The sequence below is a fragment of the Talpa occidentalis genome, unplaced genomic scaffold (genome assembly GCF_014898055.3).
Source record: "Talpa occidentalis isolate TD23 unplaced genomic scaffold, MPIMG_talOcc4v2.1 talOcc4.2, whole genome shotgun sequence".
Lineage (NCBI taxonomy): Eukaryota > Metazoa > Chordata > Mammalia > Eulipotyphla > Talpidae > Talpa > Talpa occidentalis.
This window is the reverse complement of record NW_023602073.1, coordinates 91,346,919-91,365,533: the sequence shown is the minus strand read 5'-3', so window position 1 is coordinate 91,365,533 and position 18,615 is coordinate 91,346,919. Positions and strand designations below refer to the sequence as shown.

Sequence of the window (18,615 nt, the reverse complement as noted above, 5' to 3'; positions counted from 1 at the left end):
TCCAGGTAACTGCAGTACAAGAAGAAAGTATAGATCATATTCATTCCTCCAGAAAGGTCTTCTGGAACCACTGTCTTTAATTTCTATCGTCATCAATTTATTTTGCCTATAGTTGGACTTCGTATAAATTAGACCAGTGTGCACTCTCTTATTTGGTGTGATCTCTTCACCTAACATGCTATGTTTGCAATTTATCCATATTATTGCCTTTATCTGTGATTCGTTCTTTTTTGTTACAGGATTTAACATATTCTACTGTTGATGAGCATTTAGGTTATTTCTGATTTGGGGCTATTTTGAGTAAGCCTGCCATAAAGATAGTGATAAAATCTTTTTTAGACATGTTTTCATTTATCTCAGTAGATCTCTAGGGATAGAATTACTGATTTGTGGGGCAGGTGTATACTTAACATTTAATAAATTACCAGTGCCATTTACAACCCAGTAAATATATGATTAGTGTTGCAGTTGTTCCTAAGCATCATCAACAACATATTGTTAATTTTTTTAAAGCTATTTTGGTGTATATCTCATTATGATTTTTATTTGCATTTCCCTGCTGACCAATGATATCAAACAACTTTTTTGTTCTTCTCTTCTTTGTGAAGCATTGGTTAAGTCTCTTATGATTTATAGGAATCCTGTTAACACCTGTTTTCCCCTCCACACACACCTTCACCTCTCCCCAATAATAGTTTTGAGTTTCCAGGAATCTGCTGTTGTTCCTCAGGGCCTGAGAAATCTTTTGCCATCTGAATAAATTTGGACTAAATTATCGAACCTACTGTGAAACATGCCCTTCTGGTATTTATTTGTTTTCTTCCCTGTTTCCAAACATATTGTAAAGTTTAGAGAACATTTTCCTTTAGTGAGGTCAGACATACTTCTCCTAATTCTCCAGACAAGCATAGAAAACTACTTTTATTTTCTTTGAGATAGTTCTCCAATGCCCATGACCTCCATACAATGATTGGCCCATTCTCATCTCTCACAGATTTGACAAATTAACAGCAAGAACTTCTCCCTTCTCGAGGCAATGAGACACCTTTATGAATCCCATGCCCAAGGGAACCTTTTTCTCAGAGCATTTCTCTCTTCCTCATATAGAAATGTCTTTGCCTAGTTAAAAAAATTATGCTTCTTTTTTCATCTAAATTCTGACAACAGCTTAGCTGTTTCCTTTTAGTTGCGATGAAATAGGAACTCTTGAGCTTTCTTTGTTTTTCGTTTCTGTCCAACAAAATAATTTATTACTAAGGTGGTATTTTTTCTAACTTATGCTCTTTAGCAAGCCAGACAAAAAGATTCATTTCTTTTTTGAAGATTTTATTTATTTTTTCTGTAGAAAAACTGAGGTGAAGGCCAGTGGTGTGGGAGGTGAGAGGATTCACCAGAGACAGAGTGGGAAGCAGAATATCTGGATCTACTGAAATATACTGCTGAGGGGAGCAGCAGGGCGAGGCAGGAGAGGCCTACCCTGCCATGTGTGTCAGCTCCCTGGCCAGCGATCGAACTCAGGCAGCCGTGGTGAGCCTTCACAGTGGTAGTGCTGAGTCTTACCCCCTAAAAAGATTCATTTCTAAGTAAGTTAGGATCTGGCTTCTGAACAGGACACTTGAAGCAGGGTGTTTTTTCACTGCATTTTGGAGAGGAGACTTGGTGGCCCAGAAAGAGAGTGGCTTGTGTGTATGTGAACAGGAAGTAACTGGCTAAAGCACTGTAAGCAGTCAGCAAACCTCTAGTTACGATCTCTAAGCACCATTCCCCTTTAAGGGAATCAGATTGATTGTGAAGTGATTGATTCCATGTCTGGGATAAGAAATGTATAAGATGAGGTTGAGCCCTATCCTACCAGCAAGCAAAAAGATGATTAAAAAAAGTACCCAACCCACCCCACTATTGTCAACTACTAGGATCATATTGATAGAGCTTAGGCTCTAAGTTGAAGAGGTTCTTACTATCAAATGTGGGGTGATTTGAGCATCAATAAGAATAATGATTAATTATAATTATAATAATTTATAATAAATTTATAATAAATTAAATAATTTATAATAAATTAAAACATAAGTAAATATATTTTACATCCATTTGCTCATGATTCTAAAAACACAAAGTTACTTTATTCCTGTTTCTGAAAAAGCTTTAGGAGGAAAAATGGAAAGAGAAGAGCCTATGATTTCAAAGAAACTTCAAAAGCCTATGGATTAAGTGTAATGCTTGGGCTATACTTGGATCCTGATTTGAACAAATAGCAAATATTAAAAACAATGTTCTGAGCTAGTTGAGGAATTAGATCAATGACTGGATTTTTATTATATTAAGGAATTATTGTTAATATTTTACTTTTTTTAAGATTTTATTTATTCATACAAGAACTGGAGTACAGGCCAGAGGTGTGGGGGGTGAGAGGATTCACCATAGACAGAGTGGGGAACAGAACAGGCAGACTGACTGAAATACACTGCTGAGGGGAGCAGTGGGCGAGTCAGGAGAGGTCTGCTGCACCATATAAGTAGCTCGCTGGCCAGGGATTAAACTCGTGTTATAGTGGCTGCGAACAGTTTCATAGGTTGCATCTTAACCCCTTGTACCACCAGGAAGGCCCTGTTAATATTTTAAATGGGACCTGGTCTTATGGTTTATTTATTTATTTATTTGTTTGTTTATTTATTTATTTATTTATTTATGAGATTTATTTATTTATACAATCACTGGATATAGTCAGAAGCGCGGGAGAATGAGAGAATTTACCAGAGCCAGAGCAGGGAGCAGAACAGGCAGAAGGACTGAAGTACACTGCTGAGGGGAGCAGCTGACAGCAGGAGAGGTCTGCGTGCCATGTGGGACCCTCCTCTGGTGGCTGGGGAACGAACCAGCGCTGCAGAGGCTGCCCGGCATCTTCGCAACCCAGCACTCAACCGCTGCGCCACCGGGGAGGCCCATGGTTTTATTTTTATAGTAGTTCTCCCCTGTTAAAGATGCATACTGAATTATATACAAAACAGTAGATCTGGCATTTGCTTCAAAAAAGTTCTTCAGAAACGGTTTGGGTGAAACAAAACTGGCCACAACTTGAAAGTTATTGTTTCTGGGTAAAATTTATGGGTATATTATACTATTCTTTTTAGAAGGGATGTGTTAATAAAATTTTTGTAAGTTGAAAGCAAACGCCAAAATACAAGTAAGTGCCCCTCTGACTGCTGGGGTTTGGGTAAACTGGCAGAAGTCTGAACAGGGAGGGATGCTTGCTGGGGTGACAGGACTTTGAGTGAGGAACGCTGGGTTTGTTTATAGGTTTGTCAGGATGAAAAGATTAGTATCCCACAGATCTAACCTGTCCCTAACATTATTTTCTCCACATTTGTTTATTAGCATCGTAATCATGCTATAGACCTAGGGTTCTTAGGAAGAGGAATGAGATTGTATATGCTTATCTCATGCTGGGTCTTGGTTGTCCAAAAGTCTTTACTGAGGGACCCCATCTGGATCCACTCTCTTTTTCTGTTCATTTCTAATGTCTGAGAAAGAGGAAGACCTCAAAGAAAATTTGGTAAAATTAAAAAGTGACTTTTTCTTTTCAAAGAAATGTCTTACCCCTAAGTCAATGGAAAATAGAAAACAAATTTTTCAAAATTGTTTATAGGTCTTCTCTTTATTTATTTATTTATTTTTAAAAGATTTATTTATACAAACACTGGGTACAGTCAGAAGCGCAGGAGGGTGAGAGAATTCACCAGAGCCAGAACGGGGAGCAGAACAAGCAGACTGACGAAATACACTGCTGAGGGGAGCAGTGGGTGGCAGGAGAGGTCTGCGCGCCATGTGGGACCCTCGCCTGGTGGCCGGGGATTGAACTGGCGCTGCAGAGGCTGCGGGCAGCTTCGCAACCTAGCGCTCAACTGCTGTGCCACCGGGGAGGCCCTATAGGTCTCTTTAAATGTACCAAATGGTGGAATAATTCTGGCAGCACAGCAGACTATGGAATACTAGTTTATGCTCACAAACTTTTCATAATTTAAGTATGTTAAAGGCACCTAAAATAATATGATTTTCTCCTCTCCCCATTAAAACATAGCATATTGTTTCTCTTTATTATAACTTGAAAATTATAGCCCTTACTTTTATTAGATCAAAACTTATGCTTCTGTGTCTCTTCTCAGAACTTTTCTGATCCTGAAAAAATTATTTTTCGTTGTGTTATAAAGGACCCATAGACGTATAATGTTAATTTTGCAACTCACCAGTCTGGCCCCATTAAGGCAGATAGAAGACTTTTGGTTTAGGGTCTGATACAATCCTTGACCATCCAGGAGAGGGCCATCCCATTTTACAGGTGAAGCAACTGAGGTTGAAAGCTAGGTAATCTGACCCACTTGCCTCTGGAAAATGTATTTTTTCTTTCTCCTAAGCCAGGCTGCCATTTAAGGAGCCTCCTCTCTGAGTTGGATTGAAGTATACAAGTTCGTCGGTCAATCAGTGAGTGAAGCAACTCATAGTGAACTAGAGGTGAATATTACATGTTAATTAGTTGATTTAAAAGATACTGGTATTTCCCAACAAAATGTAGTTGAGTTTTGGTTCATTTCTAAGTATTTAATGCCTCAGTAACTAGAAAAGTTCAGTCCACATTATATTACAGTATGTTGACATGGTTATGTGTTGTATTTACATCCATCTATCCATTCATTCCCACTATTTTACAGTTGATGAATAATCAGTCAGACTCTTTCTAGTTAATTGTATGATGCAATTTGGATTTTTTTAGGAAGGACCTAATTATTGTAAATTTAAGCAAATAGTGTCATGTTTCAGAGATCCAAGACTTAGTCAGTAATTCCCAGATTTAGAGCTGAATTTCTAAGGAGTAGATTATGCCAATTATCAAGGATGTTCAGGATTGAGCTCCTAGAAGTTCTGCCTTCAGAGATTCCCTGAATAATCCCATCAGTGACCTCTAGGCTTGGCATTATTTTTTCAAGTAGCAGGTAATAGTTTACATAAAGCCATTAATATTTTTATATTTGCAAACACTATAGGTTGCAATATTTTCTTCAGATGCAGTACTGCGATTTCACTATCTGTCACTGGTAGATGTTACTGTTTCATCTGGACAGTGTAAGCAAAAGAAAACCTTATTTAAACCTTGGTTACTGTGTGTGTGTATTTGTTTTATAATATACATACACAAATGCATTTGTATATATACACACATACATATATACACACATGTATATATATGTATATATACATATCATCAGTCATTTGCTCTTCTTCTTTTAAAAATAATTAAACATTTATTCATGAATAGCAGACAGAGGAAAAGATGCATCTGTAGCAACATTTAAAATTGATAAAACATTTAGGTATATTAATAATAATAAGCTCTTTCATTTATTCAGGGCCTCCTAGGCTGTTACTGTCCTTTATCACTAACCCCTGCAGACACCTGGTAGGCAGACTAGAGCTGAAGCTCTGACTGTTCGTTCATTCAGCTTACAGATGTCAGAAAGGAGAGTCAGCCTCACAGTTTATAGATGTCAGGGAGGGGATTCAGTCTCAACTTCCTTTTGTCCAGGGCCTGGATCTTTGTTTTCCTGTGACCTCCAGCTGTGTGCAGTGCTTCCATCAGTGTACTTAGTGTTAAATCTGCTTTTACTTCTCTCTGTTTAAATGCACTCTACTGCCAACATTTCAGTCTTTCCATATCAATTTGCCTTCACCTTGCTGCACCTTGCTGCGTCCACCTGATTCCTCTGCCTTTTCACGATGTTTAGATGATGGCTATAAAACTTAACACTGAACTCTAAGAGCTCTTGATAATGTCTTGCCTGTTTCTAGCCCCATACCCTAACCTACTCCATGCCATACCCTAACCTACTCCTGCCTTAGAGAAGCTACCCAAGAAGTTCTGTGTAAAAGAGCCCCTTGCTTTCTGTGGGGCTTAAAATGAAGAAGCTGAGGCTCTTGGTGAAATATCACCTAGCATTGTCCTCTTTAGTATCTTCCCTCTGTCAGTAGAAACCTTTATTTGAGTTTCACTTTGTAGTTATAAAATCCGCATAAAGTATTCTCTACCCCTTCTTTAAAATAGATTAATTACAATTTATGATCCCTACTTATTCCCAGCAACTTTAAATAACAAGCTTAAAAAATAAATGGTGTTTGTTTAAAAATGGTTATATTAGCATATTTTACTTTTTAAACATTTGTGTGTCTTTAAATATATTTTCATGGGCCTCCCCTGGTGGCGCAGCAGTTGAGCGCTGGGCTGAGAAGCTGCCCGCAGCCTCTGCAGTGCCGGTTCGATCCCCGGCTGACGTGCAATGGCACGCAGACCTCTCCTGCCGCGCCCACTGCTCCCCTCAGCAGTGTATTTCATCAGTCTGCCTGTTCTGTTCCCCTCTCTGGCTCTGGTGAATTCTCTCACCCTCCCGTGCTTTTGACTGTCCCCAGTGCTTGTAGAAATAAATAAATCTTAAAAAAAAACCACAAACACTCCTTAAATAAATAAATAAATAAATAAATATATTTTCAAAGTGATGCCTAAATAGTAAATGGATTAAAGACAACAACAACAACAACAAAGCATCTGGTTATAATCTGTTCCCTTCCATTCCTGTAGAATAACTGTTATTTGATTATTCTAAGTCATAATCTAGCTTTTTATTGAACTTACTAAATGATGCCAGTATAAATCATCCTGCTTTCTAAACTTACAGACTAAAATTCCTCTCTGAGGTTTCAAGTCAATTTCTCATTTGCCAGAAACTTTCTCTTCTAATCCAAGTATTATTTTTCTCTTTATAAGAAGGGCTTCAATTTGCCAGTCTATTTCTTCTTTCTTCTCCTTACATCTAATCCAGAAGAAGTAATCTAATTTTTTCTTAAAAAATAGAGTACCTACATCATGCCTGCCATTATTAAATTTGGTTAAAGACTGACATGTTATGGATTCCTTCTTCAACTTAAGTCACTCTAGTAATTGTCTCTCACCATAATTAGGTGGATAGATGCTTTTATGATGGACTGAGTATCAGTCTCAGAAACAAAGGCCTGATTGCAAACCCAGCCTTGTTACTCTCTTAGCAGTGAGCAAAAGTTACTTCTTTGACTCTCACTTCCCCACTTATAATAGCAATTAAATTAGATATTTAATTGAAGTGGATTATATATATATATATATATATAAGGATTTTGTGAAAAGAAACATGCTTGCTACTTAATTTCTGCAAGGCATAAAAAATATGTTAACATTTACTAAATAGCTTTTATAAGCTATTAAAAAAATTGAAACCCCTGTTGGTAGATAAAGAAAAAGGACATGAATTCACGATTAAACAATTCACAAGAAAACAATTATTAAATAAACATTTGGGAGAATGCTTAAACTCAGAGCAATTAAATAAATTCAAAAAAACATTGAGATGTCATTTTTTCTTTTATTAAATTAGTACTAATTAAAAAAACTAATGCTGGTGGCATTGTCATTTGGTGCAGCTCTTTGGAAAGAATATGCATCAAATTATAATAATATTCATACCTTTCAATCTAGTAACTTCATTTCTGGGACTCTATCCTAAGGGAATAGTCTAAGATATCAGGGGAAAATTCTACAAATATAATGATAATTAGTTATTAAGACCTTAACAAACATGAGAACTACTTAAGTTTTAATGGATTAAGTTATGATGAACTCTTTTGCGAGTACTAGAATAAGAATGAAGATTTACTAAGCAACACGTAAAAATATTTAATATAACAAAACACGCACTTGCAATAAATATGGGTATAGATCCAGGTGATAATTATGCTAGGGTATTATAGCATGTTTCTTTTTTCCTGTGTCCCCAAAATCTCATTCAAGGAAATATTATTTGAAAATTAAAATTAAAGTTTTATTCTAATGTACTTATTCTGAAAAAATACTGACAGTCAATATTTATATACGTAGTGTGTACTACATATATAACCTAACATTTAAGATTCTTTTATGGGTTACCTAAATATTTAATGCCAGACTGTCAGCCCAACCCGTGTTAAATATAAAGGGATTCTATCTTACTATAGTCATCTGCTTCAGGACTCATTCCAAAATTAATTTACTTACTCAGGTTATTCCAAATGGGGTCTCAGTGATAAATTAATTAGAACATCAATGTGAACAAGTCTTTAAATGACGTATTTCAAAGCTATATCTGGAAGTGACTGCTTTAACGTAAACTAGAAAAGATCATTTGCCAAGTATTGTAGCTTTGCTTTTAGTTGAAATTTTTATTGAAATAGTTGAAGATTCACTTGTAAGAAATAATATGAATAATTGTACACTTTGCCCAGGTCCCTCCAAAGGTAACATGTTACAGAACCGTAGTACATTATATGGACCAGGGCACTGACATGGCACAGCCCCTGCCATCTTACATTTCCCTGGGTTGACTTGTACCATAAGTCCTCACTTGACATCATTTTTTTTTAAAGATTTATCTATTTTTTTGTTTACCCAAGCACTGGGTACAGTCAGAAGCGCCGAAGGGTGAGAGACTCCACCAGAGCCAGAGTGGGGAACAAAACAGGCAGATCGACAAAGTACACTGCTGAGGGGAACAGCGGGCGCGGCAGGAGAGGTCTGTGCGCCATGTGGGACCCTCGCCGGCGGCCGGGGATTGGGCCGGGGATTGAACCGGTGCTGCAGAGGCTGCAGGCAGCTTCACAACCCAGCGCTCAACCGCTGAGCCACCGGAGAGGCCCCTCACTTGACATCATTAATAGCACCTTGGACACTGTGAATTTAAGTGAAACCAGGTACAATGAAACCAAGTACTCAGATAACATTGTTTTGACAATATAGGCTGAGATTCTTTTTTTCTCGTGAACTTTATAACAAAACATAAATGAGGACCTACTGTACTCATTGGTGTGTATGCATGCTGTGTGCATATCTGAAGTTCTGTACAATTCTATCCCCTGTGTATATCCAACACCATAATCACGAGACACTGAACAGCCCCATCAGCCCAGGGATCACTTCTGTTGTCTTAACAACCATACCTTACTTCCCACCATCCCTAGCTCCTGGAAAACCATAATCCTGTTCCTTCTTTGTAAAATTTTGTCATTTCAAAAATGTTGTATGAATAGTGAAGTGCCAGCAAGGCACGGAGCAGGTTCTCTATGGATCTGGGCAGATGGGTAAGGAGGAACCCTGAAGCCCTCAGTGTTTTTTTCCCAGGCTTTTAATGATCTTTCTGCACCATTTGTAGTGAGGCAACCAGGTCAGGGCAGGTAGGGAAGCGTGGGAGCTGGAAGGACCAGGAGGCTGGCATGCCTCCCCACCTAAGCCAATCTTTACTCTCTCTGGGCTCTCTGCCACTCTCTGCTGGTCTCTCCTGGACTCTGACTTACAGTCGTCTGCTGCCCAGTTCTCTGCTGCCCTCCCATCCCGTCCCCCTCCCCCACCATCCTCGTGACACTGTCCTTTTATGCTGTGTCTCTGGGCTCAGGCGTGCCCATTGTGCACACCCACACCACACTCCAGGTGCCGCCATCAGGCATGCGTGTTAAGACCACAGGTATCGATCATAGATGCTAATAGCAGGAGGGTGGAAAAAATCTGATAAATTCCATTTACCCTACAATGGAATTATACAGTTTGCAACCTTTTGAGATTGGCTTTTTTAACTCAGCATAATTCCCTAGAGATTTCTTCAAGTTGTTCCTTATACCAACAATTTGAAGTTTGTTGTTGCTGAGTATTATTCCAGTGTGGATATACCACAGTCTGTTCAGTCATTCAACTGGGCTGATTACCATTTTTGGCTCTGGTCTAGGATGCTGACCCACATGGCACAACAGACCTCTCCTGTCTCCCCTGCTATCCCCATCAGCAGTGTATTTCAGTAGATCTGCCTGTTCTGTCTCTGGTATATCCTCTCAACCCCTCACACCCCTGGTCTATACCCCAGTTCTTGTATGCATAAATAAAGAAATCTTTTAAAAAAACAGAAATGTAATTATTTTTTAAAAATTATTTAAAAAAATAATGCTGCCACAAACATTTGTATACAAGTTTTTGTGTTTTAAAAAACCTTCATTTCCCTGAAATAAATATCCAAGTCCATAGTTGGTGAGTCTTCTGGTAATTATATGTTTAGTTTTCAAAGAAACTCTCAGACTTTTCTAGAAATTCGTTACCATTTTATATTCTCCTAGCAAAGGTTGGGAGATTTTTTTTCTTTGCCTTCTTTATTGTTATCATTATCATCTCATTTTGAAGTCAAATTTGTGACAGTTTTCCTTTTCGGAACTAGTCAATAATTTTGTCAAACTTACCCATGTGTGGTAACTAAATTTAGAAAAGAAAAACACATGAGGGCATGCATATAAGAAGCCTCCAATATTCATTCACCTAATGCTTAACAAGTTAATTATAGACAATAGGTTAGTTAAGATATTTGGCTCCTCTATCTTTAGATAACTAACAAAATAATAGCTCAGTCTCCTTTTGTAGACTTTGGACCTAGTCTCCTTTATCAATATCAGAAATAATTGGTTTCTTTTTTCCCTTGCCCTAGACCAGCTGCTTTAGTTTGCACTAGTCTGGAATTAAAGGCATTGAATTAGGAGTTTAAAGACCTTTATTTGAGTTCCCCTTCTAATTAGCTGTACCACTGTGAATGTATCAGTTACCTTTTCTAAGTTTGTTCAACTCTATAAAATGGTTGGACTAGACCTGTGACTCCCAAGCTCTAACACGTATCAGAATCACTTGGCATTCCTTTAAAGATACCTATTGCTGCCTCCCACCTCTAGATTTTCTGACTGAGCTGGTCTAGAATGGGACATAAGACTTTGGCATGTTCCCAGATAAGATCAGTGAGGCTGTTGCAGAGACAATTCTTGCAGAGACAATTCTTGCAGAACCACTGGGCTAGGTGATACTAAAGTGCCCTCTGGGTCCCACAGTTGATATTGTCTTCTTATACCCCAAAGACCCTCAAATTTGATTTCTGGTAGAATAAATTATGCATTTGTCTTTTAAGCAATATAGCTCTATAGTGGAATATAATGCAGCCATTAAAAACACAGAAGAATATTGAATGCCATGGAAAAATTACCTCAATATATTATTAGATTAAAAAGAAGGTACATCTTATAAAACAGTACATATAAAAATGCCCAATTATACAAAGAAAATAAAAGTCTAGAGAGATACATCTAAAATGTTAATAGTAGTTATCCCTGAATAATAGAGTTGTAAATTTTTATTTTATTTTTTGTAATATCTGTTTAAATGTCAGAAACCAGTCATCTGCTTTGAATGGCTATTTTGTTCTGCATATTGGTCTGTTCGTGATTATCAAATAGATTCATGTGCCCAGTGCACAGGACCAAACACTGAACACTGAGTATTTGAAATAGGGGAAATTTTTAATCGAGATGGTGCCAACTGAAGGAATGGGAGCCCGAACTCAAATCTAACACTCTGAAGAAGAGGTCTTGGGGTTTTTATAGGGAAGGATACAAGCTAACATCTGGAAAAGGAACATTAGTTATTTAGGCAAAGTATGGAAATCAACTGTGAGTTTCAGGAACCAGACATCTTGACCTTGAGGAAGGCTGTTTATCTCAACAACTGCATGGACCTTTCCATCTAGTTGATTTACATAAAACAAGCTCCTTTGTCATTCTGGGATCTGGAAACAGAAGTTAAAGATCTTAACATATTGCTTGCAGGAATAAATATATTTGCCTCATACTTTAATTGTTATGCTGCCATAGCAGATTCATCCTTCTGGGATTTCTAATTGTACTGACACCTGAAGTGTATATTCCCAAACACCCTTGCTTCTCAACCTTAAGGGGATGGATAGGGGTAATCATAGCTTCTTTGAAATATTATTTATTAAAATGATTTTGCTGCTAAATATTTTAATGAACTGACACTAGAAAAACATTCCTTCATTTCTGAGCTCTGGTAGCTTTTTGAATAAGCTCATTTGGTTAGAGAAATGTCACAAATAGGGCTGCACAAGGGTGGTTTTACAGACATCCATCTTTCCCCTCCTACTTTCTAAAGACTACATAATTTGTGCAAAGACAGTGGAGTTGGAAGGCACGCTGATGTTCCCTTTTTTAATGTTTCTGTCCTCAGTTATGTGCACTTATTAATTGTTGTCATTTTAGAGGAATAGGACCTTCTTCCTCATAGTATTTCTTCTCATATCTTTTGTCTTTTGGCCCATCCTTCCTATTTTGAAGTAATTCAATTTAGTGGTGCAACATCTTTTAATGTGAAAAAGTGTGTGGTATTCTGTGTCCTGGTGGATTTTATTGCCTCTGCTCGCCAACACAATATTCATAATTGGAGAAATAATGACTTCTTTCAGGATTTCAAAAATCTCACTTTCTTACAAAACCCAAGAATATCTGTCTTCTCCCAGTGAGCAATAGACAGCCACCTTGAAATTGCCCACCTTGTTAGAATCATCTCGTTGCTGACCGTCTCCCCACTCACTTGTTAGCACCATGAAAGTTACCTCTTCCCAATGTGGTCTGTACCTGATACAATCACTGGCACATAGAATGTACTTAACAATTGAATGAATTATATGGATGCAGTGGGACACCAGCCTCGAGAAAGGACTATCTTATTCTATTTACCCAACTAAAAGAAGTGGAGAAGTGGAGGCCAGTTGTCATTAATATGGGTATGATCAGTGTTGAATTAGTGAGTAAAATTCACTTGACCCAATTGTTATTTTAAGTGCCAAATGTTTAAAAAGCCTTGAAAAAGTCATTTTCTTTTTATTTTATATTTCCATTTATATTGCATAATTTTATAAATAAGATTTTACTCTAGAAACTGAATTTTATAATATAAAGTATAAACTCTATTCCTTGCCATAGAAACATTCTATATCAAGACATAATTTTAAACATGAGCCAAACATAGACACAAATATACACTTAAGATGAGTTTTATATACTTATATTTTTAAGTCTGCAGTATTCTTTAAGAAGAACATTTGTATATGGATATACTATTTATAAAGAGTCTTTCCCAAAGCTTACAATTATTATGAAGCTTATATCTTCCAGTTTTATCTGCCTTACTTAGCATACCCCAAAAGCACTTTATATAGCTTTTTAAACAGATATTAATTTTATCTTGGGCAGACTGCCTTGACAGCTATCTTTTTTATTGATTAGAATTTCAAATGAAAGTTGAGGAACAGATCTAATGATATAAATTCATTAACTTAGATAAAAGAACATTAAAAATTATTTAGCATATTATGCCAAAATATGGAAGCATTATGAACTTAATCTTTGGTTAGCTATTACTTCAGCCTGGCCCTGTTTTTTGTGGTTTAAGAAGATTGTTTTTAGGTGGTGACTCAAAGCACAGCATTATTTTTAGACAGTTAATTCCCTCTTCCACTTTCCACTCCCAAGTGTCCAAATTCAGGTGTGCAAAGCAGAGTCAAGCCTTACAGCCAATCTAAAGGAATCCCACTTTACCTTGTTTTTCATAATTATTAGTACTTTTGTACCTATGTATTCCAGAAATGTAACTGTGCAGCCTGCAGCTGTAGTTATACTCATGTATTCTGAAAATCTTTAAAACTTTTACTTTTGGGAAAAAAACTGAAAAGATAAAATACAGAGATTTTTTTCAATGCAGTGGGACAAAATAAAATTATCCTCTCTTAAAATAAATGGCGGTTAAGGAAAGCAATTTTTCCTGTCATGGATAAAAGCTAGGGAACACACAATCAGCATTTGAAATATGTTAACTCACAGCGTTTTAAATAAAAAGAATCTAAAGAGCATTGCATAGTACCTGTTCCCAAGGATGATTGCAGTTCCTTGTAATTAAGTCCTGCAAAATACATAATGTACTTAGCAGATAATTATGAAAAGTAGAGATTAAAAATAGACATTAGGTCAAATTTTAAAGTTTTTGGTGGGGGGCTCCATCTTATTTTATTTAATCAGCTCAGCCTCTTATGTAATTGTTCTCCATCTCAGTTTATCTTCACAGCTATATAAAAGAAATAACCCCCTGCATCTTTATCTTATTTATCTATAAAGTTATAGTGGGCAAAACATGGGTTAGGAATTAAAATTTCTTCCTAGCCCCCTCACTGCAACTTTATAGCTTTGTATCCAGAGCAAGTCACTTGATTTTTCCCAGCTTCTGTTTCTCCATTTGTTTAACATAGTTTCAACTACCAGCTTTATCTAAATCACTGTGCTGAGGATATAAGGAGTCAAAAAAGGCTTAATATGCTATAAAGGGTCTTTATAAGTTTCAGGTAGGTTCTGTTATAATTCCCATTTTACAGGCAAGGAAAAACTGAGAGAGGCTAACAAAAACTTCAAAGCACACAGCTAATAAATGAGAGATCTTATTCTAAAATCCCATGTCTGTAATATCAGCATTTTTCAACATTGTCACAACTGACACATGGGGGTTAATTCTTTCGCGTGGGGGACTGTCCTGTACATTATAGAAGGTTTAGCATCATCCCTGGCCTCAACTCCCTAGCTGCCAGTTGCATTTCCCGAGTAGTGACAACAATAAATATCTCCAGACACTGCCAGATGTCCCTGGAGAACAAAATTGCTCTAAGTTGAGAGCCATTGGTTTGTGTGAATCCAGAGCTGAATTTCTTAACCACTTTTATTATGACATTTATCAGATTGTTATTCTGAATGGATCTTGGTTGGAACACTCTGTGACAGAGCAATTTTCAGAATAAAAAGACACAACTGATTTTCATCTGTCACTTCCTGTTTCTGAGTGTTAACAGTGGCATTGTCTTCTTTGGAAGGAGCTTGTAACTCTCCTTATAGAAGCAGAATATCACCTAACAGAGACTTTCTCTACACTGAGCAGGAGTCAGACTCAACAACCACTAGGCTTCCTTCTCTGTCACCTGTGGTCACTCTCTGGTGGCCCCACTGGTCATTCTGGAGCAGCCTGAAGGGTGGCCCTCGTAAGATGTTGGCAGCATGTCATGGGCATGTGGATTACTCTGAGCTAAGGTCAGTTGTGGTCCTAAAGGCTCACAAGAATCTTTTATCAGTCCTTTTACCTACAGGAATAGATATTGGGGAACTATTACTCAGAATTAGGATTTTTACCAGAAATAAAATTTATATCAGAGAAACCTATCTATATAGTGGGGCAAATATTTAATTATGGAGAATCTGATCTTTGTCACTTGGACCACCTTCTCTTTGTAATGTGAGCCCACCTCCTCTCTTCTTAAAGCCCAGGTCCTTATCCCATTCCCTAGCTCAGGTTGTATACCCTCACTTTGCTCCCATCAACTTTAGAATCTTTGTCTATGTAGATTCCCTGTACATTTGTAATTAAATTTATTCTTTTCTCCTAGCAATCTGTCTGATGTTAATGTGATTGTTCCACAAGCCTGAAAAGAATCCTGCAAGCCCCCTCTCATCTGGTACATTCATGGACTTCCAGTATCTTTTTTTTTCTTTTTTTCATTGTGGCAATATTGTGTTATCACTTTTAAAAAAATATTTTATATAATTCTTACATCATTTTTCATCTTTGTACAATGTATGCATTTTCATTTTGGTTCTATTCCCCATACAATTGCACCCCCCCCCTTATTTTGACTCTAGTCCTTTCTCTCCCCACCTCTCCCTAATCCCCTCCCCCCCCCAGGCCTCCATAGTGTGTCTCTGGTTTATAGTTGCTTGTTGATTTTGATTATTACTTTGCATTGATTAGTCTTTTTCTAGGTCTCTTATTTAGGTTTTCTAAATTCCTGCTATGAGTGAGACCATCCGGTATTTTTCTCTTTCTTTCTGACTTATTCCAGTATCTTTTATCTGATACAGGACAAAGAAGAGAAACACAAGTGTTTATGTTACAGGGCAGGGAGAGGGGCACCCCAGACCCCCCCAAACCTGCCTGCTCTAAATAGGTTCTGCTATCCGCCACATCAACACAAAACAAATGAGACTTTAGTGGGAAGGAACTTTAATATAGTTAGGAAACAATACAGAAAAGACAAAGAATATAATTTCTAAATCAAGCACCCAAAGTTACCTGTCCCCTGTGGGTTAAAGTCTACCCAAGCAGGATTGGCCCAGAGCAAGGCCCCAAAGCCTGCCACAAGTCTAAACCATCTTTCAGCGGGGACCCACAGAAAAAGATCAGAAACAACCAGACAAGTCTGGAAGGAAAAGAACAAAATCAAAATCAAGACAAAAACCGCCACTGTCATCTCCCCACGGGTCTCTCACCCACATCTGTGTCACCCAGTCCACGACCAAAAGGCAAGTGTAGTTTCTTCACGTGTCTCTCTGCTCCATGTGCCTCCTCCAGGTCTCCTCTGGCTCTCCACCCTGCTTCCTTCCTTCCTCAGTCTCCTCTGCATCTTCTTCTCTCCCTGCTCAGCTCCATACTCCCTTGGGTGGGGCAGGAAACCTGGAACCTACCCCTTTCCTGGGGACCACCCTGTAACATTTCCATAACCATTGTTTCATTTATTCTTCATAATAAGCCCTTGAGGGTTGTATTGTTTGTCTGTGTTTACATTTTGCTTAGGAATCTTAACCTTTCTTCTTTGCCTGCTCCTTCAACTTTGGTGTTGTCATTGCCAAACTTGATAGAAAATCTCAGCAGGAAGTTGATGTGGAAACTCAGCAGGTGCCTTTCTTACCAGTACCTTATGAAGAGTAACATCCTTCTGAATTACTCAACATAAAGCAGATGCTTTCTGCCCTGCATGACTTTTCCTTTTTTTCTTTCCCCTTAAAAGGGATCGTTAAATATATGCCTCCTTTGACTACATTTGGAGACGTGAGAACCAACTGTCCAAGAGTAGAATGTTTTTCTTCTGTTACTCACTTCTCACCACCCCCAAAAGACCTAGCATGAACTCTTCAACCTCCCCCACATCCCCATCTTTACCTCTTCTACATTCTGCTCTATTCCTAAGATTGGCACAGCCCAATTTACTATCACCTCTGAAGTAAAATTTCTCAACATTTATGATTGTCTTTATTATGTTTGTTTCCCTTCATTTAAAATATTGAGATATTGCATTCGTTTGAGCTTTATTAAATAGACAAAGTATTTTGTGTGTAGGCCTCTATGAATTAAATGTTTTTAAGCACTAAGTTTTAAGGTTAATTGCTACTGACAAGTACAATAAATATAATTGAATGTGATAAAAAGATTTGGCATGACCGGAAGAGAGGCTGGTGTAATTAACTATGTAATTAGTAGTGACGAATTAGAATTTTACAGGAATCTTTACGACTCAGAATTCTGCTCATGGAAGGTCCAAAGTAACCACTTGAACCAATGGGAAAGAGGACTGGATTACTTCCTGGTGATACAACTTTTATGTCAAAAGTTTAATTTTTTTCCTTTAAAGTACATGTGAATCGTTTTTTATTATGTGGTTTATTAAAAAAGACTAATTGGCGTCTGCTGTAAAATGGCATGTCTGACCTGACCAAGAGTCATTTTTCTTTTTTAGATCAGTGGGCATCCTTATTGACCAGACCTCCCTGATTCTGATTTGATGTGTATGCAACTGTTTCATCATGTTATATAAGTAAAGCATTGTGGGCTTGTCTTTCATTCTCAGGTGGCCTTTTTGAAGATGTAATTGTTGGATCCAGGCATTCCTCTCCCTGGCTGACAGCTTTCCCCAGCATGGAGCACACTGGAGGCCATCAGTCAGCTCAGTGGGCAGCGATTACAGAGACATGATCCAGAGCTCTAGGATGAGAGTGTTGCCTTGAAGTTTTGAGTTTACTTGTTTGCATATATTTCTAAGGAAAGAGTTAACTAAATCTTTGCAAAGCCAAGACATCGCAGGTTGTTGGCTCATTGAGATAAGTATAGAACTTACATCTCTGTTTCCTGCAGTGGGGAATATTCTTGCTGTGTCAGCACTACCTGGGAAGATTCCAGCTGCTAGAGCCCCATCTGTCCTTTGCAGAACTCCGTGAGGGACTTTGTTGGTGGAACTGAATGTTAACAGCTGTAAATCCTAGGGAATAAATGTTTAAAGGACTTCTCATTTTTATTTGCAACAAATAAAAAGAAAAATATAGCGTTTTGTACACCCTAGTAGGAGGAGAGGCTCAGTAATAAAATGTGTGTTAAATGAATGATTATCAAATTAAAGATTTCCCCACTTCTGCAAACTTGCATGTGTTCCCTTTTTTCTGTATTTCCTTTCCCAAATATTATTGCAAATCCACAAATATACCTCACTGGCATCCTGTTTCAGACTTATCTTAATCCATGTGTGCCAGAGCAGGTGGCGAGGAAACCATTGGATGAGACTGATGGAACTAGAGGGAACCTTGTAAAACGCAGGCCAGCTCCCATTTTACGGAGAAGGTTTGCGCCTTGTAATCACATGAAGGGCCAAAGCTGGGGTGGGAGCCAAGCATATCCTGCTTTCCCACGCCCCACACAGGAGGATAGTGCTCGATTTGTAGTTATTCCTGCTGCTTGTCAAGCCTACTGGCATTAATTCTAGTCTACAAACTACCTAATATCTCTTTCCTCAAAAATCTGAGTTTTCCGTCCCCTACTTGCCTAACACTTAA

The 18,615-nt window shown here is 37.9% G+C and overlaps 1 protein-coding gene across 2 annotated transcripts in view; it reads left to right on the top strand.

Annotated features, from left to right (window-relative positions):
- Positions 1-18,213, top strand: part of UBE3D (ubiquitin protein ligase E3D) — a 113,609-nt gene extending 95,396 nt beyond the window's left edge. For both annotated transcript variants that reach the window (XM_037520017.1, XM_054698992.1), the window contains one exon: positions 17,640-18,213. In XM_037520017.1, coding sequence (XP_037375914.1) covers positions 17,640-17,652 — 13 coding nt within the window. In that variant the 3' untranslated portion in view covers positions 17,653-18,213. The remainder of the gene's footprint in view (positions 1-17,639) is intronic.
- The last annotated feature ends 402 nt before the right edge of the window (positions 18,214-18,615 follow it).